Genomic DNA, 14,152 nt, shown 5'->3' with positions numbered 1-14,152 from the left:
AACCCACCCTAGGCACCTATCTCCCTCCATCCCCAATTTAATTCCAGGCCCACCCACCCCCCCTCCATGACTGCAGTATTTCCCACAAAGCAGCATCAAGCCAAGACCTGGTCAGTGAGAAAGGAGGGTTTGTAGGTGCCATCAGTGGAGGTATTGCCTGTGCCACGCAGGGACTTCATGTGAGAGACAGCCATGCGCAAGATGGTGAGCTTGTCTGGTTTGCGGGCCAGGGCACTGCAGGTGGGCACCATATCTGACAGCTCTGTGATGTAGGCAGTCATCTTATTCCTTCGCCTACGTTCAATCTCGCTGTGATTTTCCCTGCAAAAGGCCAGGGAGGAGAGGAGGAAGATGAAGTTACCAACAGGCCAGAAGCCTCAGCTGTTTCCCCATGTCAACACTTCCACAAGGCCAGAGTGCAAAACACAGAGATGCATCAGGGTCATCAGGAGTTAGAAGGACTACAAGCACCTCACATGCTGGGCGTGCACAAAGGAACACAGGAACAAGTGCAAGGAGGACAGCCTACAGTTGGACCTTCTTTGCTGTGGACAAGAGCCTCGCTTTAAATCACATCCATTCCCTGGTATCTGGTGCAGGCAACAAGCTAGGCTAAGCTATTTTAGCAGAGAAAGAAGCTTCCCCATCAATTCCACAACACTGTGGCAAGCCAAAGGATTTCTTCCTTTACCATGGCCTCTGCTCTCAGAGTGGGGTTCACCTCACTTTACTGAGGAAATTTGCCTTTAAAGAGCACTGGTGCAGACAGATTATGAAGACTCATTGCATCCACTGTTTGTCTGAGGATGCATTAAATCCCCTCCACCATCACCTTGCAGACAGCCATGTGTCTCCAATAATGATACAAGAAGGCCAGGGCCACAGCTAAGGCTTGGGCACCTAAGTTACAACAGATGAGTCTCACCTTGCAGTGCCTTTATGAAGGTACTTCTCAGTTACATTGAGAGCCTTTTACAGTATCATGGCAGGAGGGAAAGCTTTAGAGGAGATATACACCCAATTTCTGTAGAGATGAAGGCCAATGCGGACGGACCATCTACGAGGCACACACCTGGGTGGTGCGCGCAGACCTCTACAGAGGCACCACAACGAATGCTGCCCACTTACAGTCCTTAAAGAGGTTCTTCACACACCTTTTGCAAGCCTGCTCGCAGGGCACAGCCCCCATGAACCTCCAGATCAGAACATAAATTGTTTAGACTTGGTTCTTTTTATCCAGCATGTAGTTTAACTGGGTTACTAAGGTGGGTTTTTCAAAACAGAACTTAAAAGCCAGGTTTCCTATATAGAAGAATGGATCAGATGCAAGGAAGCACACGGTGGGAAATGAAATGAGATTAAAGTGTTGGAAGGAACATAGACAGGCAAGTGAATTAAAGAGGATAAATACAAAAATGGAGCATCTATCACTACCAGGTGTGTGCAATCATTCAATGACCTTCCTCCTTGCTGCAAGAAACTGATATTCAGAAAATGAAGTGCGTCAATTATCACACTCACCTTTAATTCAGTTTCTCCAAACTCACATACTCAAGTGTGAAAATGAAGCTTCTTCACTACAAAAGCTACTGGGAAACCATCAGATATTTTACGTGCTCCACTGCCAAATATTCTTTACTACAGGCTCTTGCATGACAGCAACAACTGACTACTGGGAACAGAGGAAAGGGTCACTACTTCATTGGAGGAGAAATCCCTGAAAAGCACAGCCGGTTGCTGTATTCACAGGCCCCACCTCTAGGGTTTCCTTATCTCCTCAAATATTTAAGCTATGCAATACCACAGTTAGGAAAGGTCATGTCTGGGGGTTATTTTTTGTTTTAAAACCAGCCAGCAGGCAATAAACTGACCAGGCTTGTGACATTCTCAGCACCCAAGACAGTCTTTTTAGTTCTGTGTGTTGCTTAAGACAAGTCTAGGGTGGAACAGTCCAAAGAAGTTACAGGGTAAGTTTGCAAGAAACCAGGCTAAGTTTGGCCACAAAACAAGCCATTCTTCATGAATTACCAATCCTCAGCTCTGCAGCAGTAACAAGCTGTGGGTGGCAAGCAACAGAAACCTTGAAGGTGATTTAAGCAGTTTTTATTTTGCAGCTGAAAACAGGGAACAGTGTATTTAGAGTTGGTGGTTTTCTGCTGGAGAAATACAGTCCTGACAACACACCATTTCAACCAGCTGCAGCTGTGTGCACACCTTCTGGGGGTGCATTTCTGTACTGATGGTAGAGCATTCAAGATGACTGCTTCGGTCATTTCAGCCACAGTCCCTCATTTATCACAAAAAGGAACTTGGGGAGAAAAAAATTCCTGTTTTCAGTAAGGCTAAACTGCTGTAAGGCGCAGGACACCATCTTTCCTGGAAGGTTTTATGGGGTAGAAAAAAAAACTAAACTAGTGCAATTTTTAATGTCTGGTTTGATAATACAACAGCATTCCTGCAACAAAACCTTACCAAGGTGAGAACAGGCCATTTGGCACCTTGATCCAGCACAAGAAAAATTGTATTTAGCACAGGTTAGCAAAGCTACAATACTCGGTGAAAGCAATGGCCCAACCACGCTCTACCCTGTGGTCTTTGGCAAAGAAATCCTTTTGTGTTTTCCCCAAAGACATTCTCACAAGGGGACTAAATGCCTTTCCCCTCCTAATTCCAATTACACAGCAATTTCCAGAAGTCTGTTCAGTTTCAAGTCCTCTACTGCAGCAGATGAGGGAAGGAGAGGGGGGGAGGAGGGGGAAAAAAAAAAAAAAAAGAGAGAGAAGGAATGCCTAGAGAAACATTAAGGAAAGGAAATACTCTGCTTGTCCATGCTTGAAATCTCCATTCTCCTACCTGGCAAGTCTCTCCTTATCCGCTGAACTCTGTTCATCATCAGACCTAAAAATAAAATCAGCGATCTAAGCTAAAATGGAAAAAGTTTAAAGAAATGAAAAATGGGAAGATGTACTAGGAAACCCAGCCTACAGACACGTCTGTTTTGCAGAGTAGCAATTCCATAAAACAAAGCAGTCATTAGTTTGCAACATTACACTTAATTGGGTGCCTGCTATCTACATTATTCCAAAGTTTTAAGACGCTTACCAAGACTGTAAAATAGCCAAGGGGTAGCTCTGTTTTACATATAACCGAGGCACAGATTATTCTGTGCAAGATTAGAAGGTTAATAGCAGAACTGGGAATTAGGGTCCCATTCATATTGAACTACTCTCCCTTTAAAGAGAAAAAAAAAAATCAATAGCCTCTTTGATAGTATTAAGAAACCAGAAACGCAGATTAAAAAAAAAAAACAAATCCACAAACAGTGTAAAATTCACAGCTAACACCACACATTTTTGTAACGCTGCTACATAAACACCATTCAGGACAACACAGTCAAGATGGCTACACAACAAATTGCACACAGAGATGTTACGCGCATCATCTACAAAACCGCACACAGACATCCCCACCAACCTGCATGCACTTTCAGTTTTCAGAGAAGAGGAACCTGCAAACCTTGTTTTACAGAGGCTGATGATAAGTTTTCCTCCTTGAGGTTTGGCTGCCTTGGAAAACAAATAATCCCCCCAAAGCTACCGCCAGGAAAGGAGAAGGTACCACCTGTGTTCAGTAAGGCAGGCATGCAATCTCTCAAAGGCTGAGCATCTAAAATGTAACTGTGGATTTATGGAGTACAGGAGGTGTTTTTAGCATTGGTCAGCTGTAGTACCCTTCCACTTCAAACAGGTTTTAGTACAGTACTTAAATAAAGTAATCACGTTCACTTTCATGCTCTGTTTTGCCTCACATCATCTGAGGAGGGAAGAACGTACTAGAAAATGAGGGCTGCCAGAGCTGCAAGGAACAGGATATGAGCGGTCCCAGAAAACAGATCTGACAGCTATGGGCAGGTCAAGCGGCACAGATGCAGGGGGGAGCTGTGCCACACTTTTCTTATAGCTGCATTCAGGGTGTCAGCACACTAACAACACTGATGACTTTGTCACTGCTCTTCACCTCCCGCCACTGTCCTTGTTACCTAAGCCAGTAATGGAAGTGATAATCTCTATGTTAAAGGGCACAGGTACTGCTGATGTCCCATCAGAGACAGAGGCTCTGGGCTTTGGCAATTCAGACCTGACATTCAGTTGTTTTGTTTCTTTGTTTATTCCCTCCTCGCCTACAACATGTGCATTAACTGGGATGATCAAAGGCCACACCACAACAGAGGTCACAGGGAGCCAAGACCCTACTCCAGCTATGGCACTTCACAGTTAGGTAGAATTTTTAACTTTAAGGGCCATGAAGCTGTTCAGCACTGCAATGCTTGCCTACAGCATGTGCTTTTTTAGTATTTTGTATTATCTTAGCACTTAAATGTATGATTAGGGTCTGCTATACCTTCAGTTCCCAGAGCTTACGACTTGCATTAGGGAAAAAAGTCATTCAATGTGGGCTGGCAAACATTTCTAATTTGCTTGACTTCAGAACAAGTCAAACCAGTTAAAAAGCTGGAGAACCCCAGCTTAGAAGTCCTTGCTAGCCCTTTCACAGATAACAGCATGACAGTGACCTGAAATTTCGGTTTTGCAATTTTTTTTCCTGTCTGCATTGAGGCACCGACAGAGGTTTATAGCTCTGGCTGAAACATTACCGAATAGACATTTTGCAAAGCATTTCTAGACTACTAGTTTCAGTACATGCCCTCAGTGAGATCACAGGGAAAGGCCCCTGCACCCAACATCATCCCTGGCTCACCCTGCAACGTGATCTGCCCTGCTGACCCTCAGGCTCCTTGACACAACATGCTGGGCAGTCCTTTCCCCAATGTCCTCAATCACTTGAATTTTAACTCCCATTTCAGGAATTTCTGAAGCCAGACCCCTCCTTAAGACAAGCTGCTAAACATAGTGTCTTGGCCATTATTCTCTATTTGCTCATTTTATCTCTTAGCAAGACATGGCATGATGTGCCTTCACGCTGAGGGGACACCCTGGAATTTACAGCACTCTGATATACACAAAAACCCCTCACTTTGGCAAAAACATTACACATCAACACAAAATAAACCCATGAAATATTTTAATTGAGTTCCATAGTCTTCAGAAAGCTGTAAAAATACCATTAAGTCAGTCCCAGTACTAGATGGTACAGAGCTACTTTCAGACACCAACAAGTAAACAATCCAAGTCAAAACATTGCCTATAATGTTACTGTACACTGATCTCTAGGAAATCCCCCATTTACAGAGAAAGCTTCTGCCTAACTCCCCCACAAAACACATAAACCACATTTGCCAGGAAACCCTGTTCAAGTAAAACTTGAACTAAACAAGAAACTTGTATCTCTGCAAGTTTCCTGAGCAGCAGAAAAGAATGACAGACCAAGGCAACAGCTGAAAGAAATGTTGAAAAAGAGGAATTTTGTCATTGTGTCATTTTGTCACACTCACAATGAACTGGTCCAAAAAAACACCAAGGAAAATGTCTGATCCTTTGGTGCACCTTCCTTCAAAGAGAGAAAAATCTAACCACTAGTTAGAAGGGTGCTGCAGGATCTCTCTTACATTAAGGTGGTTTGTCACCAAAAGCTTCAAAAAACTGCATCACAGCAGATTCTTACCTGGCAAATCTCTCTTTATCATTTGGCATCGGGTCATCATCACACCTAGGAGAAGGGGGAGGGGACAAAGAGTTCTTAAAGTGTTTACACTTATTCTTTCCCAAAGACATTGAGAGAAGAACAAGGTTTAATAAATCACACAAAAAAGGCCTGATGTTAAAAAGGCAAACTGCTGCATGTAGGCAATCCAGAACCATACTCTTCATTTATCTAGCTAAAAGACTAGTTTAATTATTTTTATCACCTTGATGATGTTTTCCACATCACACTCAGTAATTTAAGCACAATCACACACATATAGGTTAAACTGCACTTTGAAGATACAGTTAGCCCAAATCAAGGCCCTCATCCAAAGGATCTCGGTAGGTAAATCCTACATTCATCAGGACCATTATCATCGCCATTATCAAAGCCATTCTGCAGTCATCTTTAAAAGACTGTAACATATGGACTTCCAGTATCATTAGAGTTGTCCAATCCTAAACCATGTAGTGAGACTACAAATAAATAACATGAGATCTTCCAACTCTTCTGCGTTCCATATGGATAATGAGAGGAGATACTCGCAGCCTCGCCAACTCCTCAGGAGTAAGGATGTCTCTGTAATTGAAGCATCCTTACAACAGATGAGAATTAAGTAACATGTGTCTGAGGCACTAACAAAAGCTCAGCATCTCACTGTTGTGCCGATAAGCTATTTGGCAGAAGATTTTTCTCTAAAATCAACAAGGGCTTGGCCAGCAGCAGTGCTTCTCTAGTGCTGCGCTGGAACAACCAGCGGATTGCTGGAAGCATTCATGGAAACTCTTTAATCTTTTGAGATGCTGGTATCAAACACAGCAACATCATCATGGACTTCTGTAACAGCGCTTCAACCCAGGGCTTGCAAGGCTCACTTCTTCAGCTGACCTCATCTCGCTATGGAGCCTACCAGGGAGACTTGAGATGGAGACTGCATCCAAAGGAGTAATGGGATCCCCTCACAGCCACAGTCCCTTCTCTGGATTCACAGACCCCATGTGCACAGCAGCTTTGCTTTGGCATCAGCTGCAAAGATGGAGGTATACTGCTGACTAGGAGAAAGGGAAGAGTTTAAGGAAGCGGAGCACTGCCTCCTTCGGACTCCCCCCGCTTCCCTCTGCACTGCTGGAGAGGAAAAGCCACATGAGCAGCAAGCTCCTGCTCTGGGGGGAATGCACAGACACACCTAGACCACACAACAGAAACTTCTGGGTGCAATGTTCTCCCTCACCTGAGGAATTTACTGTTCCCTTCTCCATCATCATCAAAATCAAGTCTGAAAAACAGAAGCAAGAAGATAATTATTAACCAAGTGCTTTCCCCTTTAGAGGTTGCTTTTCCATCTGTCCCTACAGGGATGCAGACGATTCTTGAAAGGAAGATTTAAGTAATCCCAGGGGCTAACGTGAAACAATCCACAAAGTTTAGAAGGGGGCTTCCTTTACATGTCTATCAGAAACAGAGCAAGGAAACAGTTCAGAAGAGAGAAAGCCCACTTGGAGCACCCACTGCATCACAAACTCCTGTTACAAAAGCGCTGGATCTCCTAGCAGCGATCTGAAGCCCAACAGGCTGCCACAACTGCTCCTCACTGCTCAAGGGACCAATCAGCCTACAAATGGAGCACTCCCAACAAAAAAGCTTGGATCAGTTGTGTTTAAAACACAGAGGAGGACAAAATACTTCAAGAGTTAAAGTTCAGTGTGGTGACCTGCGTAGTTACCATCCTTAGTTCAACAGCAGACAACGTCACTGTTTGCTCTAACAGGGTCAAAAAAACATTTCTAACAAGCGTATGTGGGAGGACAGAGGAAAGACTTTTCACCACACTTCCCTTCAGGATGGAAAACTGGTGTGTAGATGCAGCACAGCAGCATGCGTGTTTGTAAATGAAGTGCAAGGAACAAGTAGCAGACAGCGTGGGAGGAGCTGCAGGGGAGTGGGCGCATCAGCAAATGGAGGTGAAGGAAAGTCTGAGTGACTGGGGGGAGGGGCAGGGAGAGATTTTAATTAGCTTCAAAATTAAGAGGAAATTTCTTGTGCCAGGAATTTAAGAGCAGCCACTCAATATTCTTTTAATCTGCAAAGGCATTTTTAGCAAACAAAAAGCCTACCACAAGCCCATTGCGGCTTCCCCCGCCGCCCCTCCCAGAGAGGGCACAGTTGCAAAGGTTTGAGTAAGGCCCCAACATTCACATTCTCTGTTCTTCAACCTCTCTTGCAGCAACTGGCCTGTCTCGCTGCTTCAGTGACTCCTGTTTCACTCTTAATCCTTGGTGAGCAACCCTATTCTCCTGCAAGGTGCAGCTCAACTTTCTAATCCCCTGTTTTTATATGTAATACAGAACCTGGCTTTAACGCGTATGATTGGCATAAAGCATACCACTACAAAATAAAAAGACTGGATACAGCACACCTGAAGGAACCAGAAAACTTCTTTGCTTAGAAGTAGACAAGTTTCCTCATCACAAGGCTGACAACTCTTGAAAGAGAGCAATGCTTCCTCAAAAATACACTTCACACACACACCTCCCCCTCAAAAAGTAAAAACCACACAGGAACAGAGCACACACTCACCCAGGACGCCTCTTGTTGGCTCTCTGAACGATGCCTCCTCCAGCTTGTGCACCCGGTCCAGGGTTCCCAGAGCTGACAGCTGCACCCAGTGAGGAAACATCTGATGCCATTTCTAAACAGGACAGCGGAAAAAAGAAAATAAACCAGTATTACGTCAAATTCCCCTCCAGTTCAGAGGGTGGAGTGTTCTCTGCATATAGCTTCCATTAAAAGTGATTGCATTTCAGCATCTGATGTAGATAGACTCTGTGCAATGCGTGTTTCTAGTCCTTTCATCTACTGTCTCTCCAGAGCCTGCACTAAGGGTCCATTTCAAGCTTTGAGCACATGCTGTTTTCATAAACTCAAAAGCTTAGATCGCTAAACTAAAAGATGTGGTCTCCTTTTTAGACAGAGGAGGAGTCTGATGTGATTGTGGGTAGGGGCTGAACCCAGTCTCATATGCTAGCAGCATGAGTATGCAGAAGGGGAGGAGAAGAGTTGCAAGTTTGCCTAACATTAACGCCGCCTCTTCAAGAGGGTTTATTTTCCAATCTAAGAGAGAAAGAATTAACCCAGATGCTTGTAAGGCACCTTGAAAACCATGATCTTTCAGACAGTCATTTCTATTCTTTGGCAGTACCAACCTGCGGGCACCACAGGCATGATTACCAATCTGTCTATGCTCCTCCACAACTGGCCACACACCAGAGCAGAACATCATCATTTTGGGGAAGAACTGATACTACCTCCACTAAGCATAACGTCAGTCTTGCTTGGAGCTAAAAACCTTGGGTTTTACATGTAGAAAAGTTGCAAAAGCAGTAGGAAACCTAATCAATGCTTTCTAAGAGATGAAACAGGCAGGTAATGCACTCAAGAAGCATGGAATCGGTGAGCCTTCAGAGACCGTGCCACACAATATTGCAGTACTGCTTCTACGAAAGGTTCCACACAGATAAAACATTTGAGAAAATAAAAAGTCTACTTCGAGATGTGAAAATAAGCCCTTTATGGTGTATGGGAAGGAAAGAAGCGTCTAAGTGGAGAACTTGAATGCGCTGCCCTCACAAGTCAGATGGCAGGCTCAAGCCTGTTATGCATTATGGGTTTTTCCACAATGAAAGCAAAGAGCCTCAGCTCTCCATGCAGCCACATACACACTAAACCACTTCCCCGGCTGTGTGGGCAGGCTGGGCTCCCAACCCCTGCCCATGTTCAAGCAGCATGAATGCCCCATTCTCCTCCCCACACGCTTCACCAGCAGCCCCCAGCTCCTACCAACACGAGCAGGGATTTCCTTGCAAGGTGAGACACTACATTTGAAAGCAGTGTTTGATAGCAGACACTGAGCCTTACTACTTCGATCCTCAAGTAGGGCTTTTGCCTAATCCCAGTTGTTGAGCGCACATAACCAACTCTGTAGCTGTTCAAAGCTTGCTCAGCATGACTTAAACTGAAACCATGTCATAACATTGCCATGAGAGCTGCATTCAACGTTCTTCTACGTTAACATAGTCTGATCTGCACCAGAACCAGAGTTTTTAAACAAGTTAAGGCATTTTTTCATGTTTCTGAAATAAAATGAGTACAGAGATGATTTAATGGTTGTGGTTTTTTTAAGCTTGCTGCTAACCAACTCCTAGGCTGTAACCAAAACAGTCGCTCCAGCCAGAGAACCTCCATCACAATCTTTGCAAACTGAGTTGTGCAGAGTGCCTTGAAGGTAGACAAACTGCTTCTGCTTTATGGAAGAGGAGGGGACCAAAAAAAACCCAACCCAACACACACAAAAAAAGCCTATTGTTGGGGTTCCAAACCACAGCAAAGTGGTACGCTGACACCAAGAGCTGCATATGCATGAAATGCTGCCAGAATTGGTGGGACAAAGAAAAGAATCAAAGTCAGGTTTAACAAATACAGCAACAAATCAGGGCTTAAGCTGTGAGGCTGTCAAATCTTAGCTTAGCCGAGACCATGAGGATATTGCTCCACAAGTAAAGGTGAGCGATACTATAGCAAGCTTCTGTGCAACAGTGTCCATTTTTACTTCTGCCTCATCAAACATAAACCAGCCTTTTGTATTCCCAACGGAAAAGGACCCCCCCCCCCCCTATTTTCAACATCATAGATACATCTGGGTTTAACAAGTATTTTTACAGTTCCTGAAGTCAGATTTCAATCCAACAGCAGTTTAATCTAAGCAGTACTTCCAGACTTGGACGGTGGTTTGCTTGCAGCTAAAAGCAGAGCTGTGCAACAGCCCAACCACCTCTGCGGTGTGGCTGGACCACAGCAGCTGGCTTGCAGTAACAGCTCCAGCTCTCAGAAAACATGCTCTGAAACTTCTGGTGTTTCTTCAGAAAAAAAAAAAAAAAAAATCTTTTACCACAGTAACATTGCTAGCCTCTATTACCACCCAATTTGTTTTCGTCCAAGCAGCAGGCATTGCTGAAGAAGTTTCTTCCTTGCCAGTCCATATTATTTCCCAGGGGTGACTAAAATATGGAATAAGCATCCAGCTCAATGCTTCGTAGTTGAAGGGGCCAACAACAACAGTCCCAAACAACAGCATGAGCGAGCACACCCAATTTCAACACTAACTACAACAACAAAACACAAGGGCTTTGCTAAAGTTTAAAAAAAAATTTGAGAACAAAGAAGCAGGTATAGAAACAAAGATTTTTAAAAGACAGAAGATTATTTGAGGTTGCTGGTTTTCAACATGTGAATACATAAGGTCTCTGCCAGGAAATCAGTCCTTATGTAATAAAGTCAAGTCAGATGATGTGATGCACTTAAATGGAGGTTGGCCTTCCTCACACTCCATCCTCCATGCTGGGACCACAGACCCATCCCATCCTCTCCACTCAATTTCAGGTCGCTTGGACACCTCTGTGCTCCTTCCCTTATTTCTAAGCAAAGCCCCAAGGTGCAGAAAGGGCTGATATCAAAGGTCTTTGTTTAGTGGAATGAGGCCTCAAGTGCAAGTAAACCAGGTCAGAAGGTTTATTCCTTTTCTCCAGGAGCCTGTGGCTTTTCAACACATGTATTTAAACGCCATGGTCTGAACAGAAAAAGTTTCTGGGGCATGGCAGATAATCATTTTATTAAGGAGAGAGGAATTTCCGCCTTCTGGCAGGGGAAGGAAGTGATACTGTGCTGTTCCTCTGCAAATCAACTTTTAAATAGGGTTGAGGGAGAAGGAGGGCGCCTTTGTTTGTTTTTGAAGCCCTCATCTGAGCCTTTGCTATTTCTAAGGAGCCTACTGCATGGACTAGCATCTCACAGCAGCATCACACGATGAAACTGCTTTACCTCATGCTTCGGCTTCCTACTTGGAAACATTTCCCTCTCATGGTACAATATGCCCTTTCACAAGTGGAAGAACATAAAATATCTTGAGATTTGGTAAGGTAAATCGGTAATATTTTGCTCTGCATACTGAGGGAGAGCATCAAAATGGTTATATACTCTTTCACACGACCCATTGGCCTCTCTACCACATCCTCACCCCAAAAATAGGGAGAGCATGGGGCAGGCGGATGGGGTGGGAAGAGGTCTAGCCTTTTCACCCTTCAGAATTTCTAGGGCACTCACACAAATGCAAAGCTTCCTTTCAAACCCCCCATTTTTCCCCAATCCAATCACAAGCTGTACAGCAGTATTATACTGAGGTCAGCATAGAATTGATGGAACCCAACCTACCAATGCAAGCTCTGAAAGCTTTGCACAAGACAGCCAGGTGCTGGTGAGGGTGTCTCAAGCACACACGTACTCAGTAAATCCACTGGCCCAGATGCCCATCGTGAGAAAAGCAGTCACTTCACAGAAATCCCTCCACGGCTGCAGTTGATAGCCACTGGCTCCAAGTGTAAAAGGCAAGATGTGATCAGTCAGAGGCAACCTGAGCCAAAGACCCAGCTAACGGAGTCAACCAATTCTAAGCAAGCCTGGTACATTATAACCTATGAAACACCAGTTTCACAAACTAAAACTACGGTCACCAGGAAAGCTGCTGCTCAGTTGCTCGAAGCAGTGACTAGCAGTTCCCAGATATCAGGATGCTTAGCTCTGACTCAACATATTGATATCCAAAGCAGCGAGAACAACATTTTTCAACTACTCCAAAATAACAACAGAAGCAATGAACACATTCCTTTGAAACAATGTTAAGAGCAACAGGACAAACGTTCATTTTCATTTCGAAAGTGGTTTCTTCAAAAAAACAGATGTGCCACCAAAAGTCACAGTCGATCTTTCTCAGAGGGCAGGGTGGGTTTTGTAGAGTCACTGCTGCAAGAAGCAATATCCTTGTTCAGTTTCTGTTCCAGCCCTTTCTAGAATCAATCCCTGCTTGCCTTTAACACATGTTAAATCTAATTAAGGCCAGAAGAGATAAGCAGAAGCAGCGCAGAGAAATTACGGATCCTCATTTGTAACTGAATACAAATCTGCAAGCACAACCACAATTCAGCCAACAGTTTGACCCAGAATAGAATAGGCTGGAAGATCGCTAAGGGAATGTCATCTCGAGAGCCAGACTTCCAGCCCAGCTCTCCTGGGAAGGGCTCTGTTGCAACTACTGGCATCTCAATAGCGAAAAAGCGTCAGAAATAAAGTCACAGAAAATATTCAAAACTGTTATTTACAAGATGGGCCTGCCATAGCTATTAAATGCATTTTCATTGTACCACTTAGTCTACTCCAGCCAGATACTGTACAAAGAACAGCAAAAATGGTGGTTCATGCTGCAGAGAGTTTTAGCGTATGGTTGTATGACCCAGCACATTTTAGCATAGGAAGATTTAGTTTAAACTTAACCATTAATGAGCTCCCCAAAGGGCCAAGGAAGTTTAAAGCAGGTTTGATAACAGCTGCTAAGATAAACCAGTGTACTACTTTAACAAATACTTGCATTTCACTCACAACTGTAAGGCTCCGGTCTGAACAGCACACATGGCTTTGTATTTACAAAGTGTCCCAGGTACATTAAACAGATTTATTTTTTAAGTAGGTGGGGATTTTTTCTAGGTTGTTTGAACTTCCCATGCAATGCCAGCTCAGCACTGACATCCCCATGAGAACCTGCTCCAAGAGGCATTACAGAAATTAACTTACAAAAATGTAGAAAAGAATGTATCTTCCATTTTCAAGTGTTTGAAATCAGGCATTCATAAAAGTAAAGGTTTGAAGTGAAGCTGATCAATCATACATTCATCCAGCCAGCACTAAAGGTGTCCTAATAATCCAAGTTAACATGAAAACCTGTAAAGTAATGCAAGTAAGGCAAGCCACTTTTTTTTAATCCCTCCTCATATTTCCTCCCAGTTAGTGGATGCTATTCACTTTTCACTCCTAATCAAGAGATTTTAACATAAAACTTGCTTAAATTGGCACAACTGAAAGCTTTCAATCTAGCACTCTTCACAGTTCCAGTCTCTTTCCATTAAATAAGACCAGTAAGCAGTGTGGTGGTTCGCCTCACCCTCGGAAAGATGAGGTAGCAGAAAGGTTTTGCAGATTTATTTTTTCAGTAAGTTTATATGAAAACAGAGAAGTGCTTTACCCACCTCTCTCACAGGTTTCTGAGGTGACCTGCTTTGCCCATGCAGCATTTCGAGGAAGGGCAGAAGGCCCAGGACAGCACAACACTGAACACAAGCTGCAGTTTGAACACTTAAAATAAGTTCCAAGTTATTTTTGTGGTCAGTTTTCCCATCTTTTGCCACAGCCTGCTCAAGCTGCGAGGACATTCAGCACATTTGGGGGCATTATCCAGTATTCACTGGAGCCCCGCAGTCCATTTTTCAACAGCAAGGAAAAGCGGACCCAGCTTCTAAAGAACAATTTTCACAAGTAATTTATTGTACTAATAAGAGCTATGTATATAATGCTTATGCAGACTGGAAGTATTCCTCCCCCCCCCCCCCCCTTTAAAAAGCACAAGCCA

The 14,152-nt window shown here is 43.9% G+C and overlaps 1 protein-coding gene across 9 annotated transcripts in view; it reads right to left on the bottom strand.

Moving 5' to 3' along the window:
• Positions 1-14,152, bottom strand: part of ARNT (aryl hydrocarbon receptor nuclear translocator) — a 28,924-nt gene that overhangs the window by 11,034 nt on the left and 3,738 nt on the right. For 5 of the 9 annotated variants that reach the window (XM_010565509.1, XM_010565507.1, XM_010565512.1 and 2 more), the window contains exons 2-6: positions 8,221-8,332; positions 6,875-6,919; positions 5,623-5,667; positions 2,854-2,898; positions 108-321 (exon numbers count right to left, since the gene is read on the bottom strand). In XM_010565509.1, coding sequence (XP_010563811.1) covers positions 108-321; positions 2,854-2,898; positions 5,623-5,667; positions 6,875-6,919; positions 8,221-8,330 — 459 coding nt within the window. In that variant the 5' untranslated portion in view covers positions 8,331-8,332. Of the gene's footprint in view, positions 1-107; positions 322-2,853; positions 2,899-5,622; positions 5,668-6,874; positions 6,920-8,220; positions 8,333-13,772; positions 13,823-14,152 lie in introns of those variants that run through there. The other 4 variants (XM_010565511.1, XM_010565514.1, XM_010565515.1 and 1 more) reach the window with 2 other exon arrangements.

This window comes from Haliaeetus leucocephalus, unplaced genomic scaffold, assembly GCF_000737465.1.
Source record: "Haliaeetus leucocephalus isolate CR32 unplaced genomic scaffold, Haliaeetus_leucocephalus-4.0 Scaffold193, whole genome shotgun sequence".
In the NCBI taxonomy this organism is placed as follows: domain Eukaryota; kingdom Metazoa; phylum Chordata; class Aves; order Accipitriformes; family Accipitridae; genus Haliaeetus; species Haliaeetus leucocephalus.
This window is presented reverse-complemented; position numbering and strand designations above follow the sequence as displayed.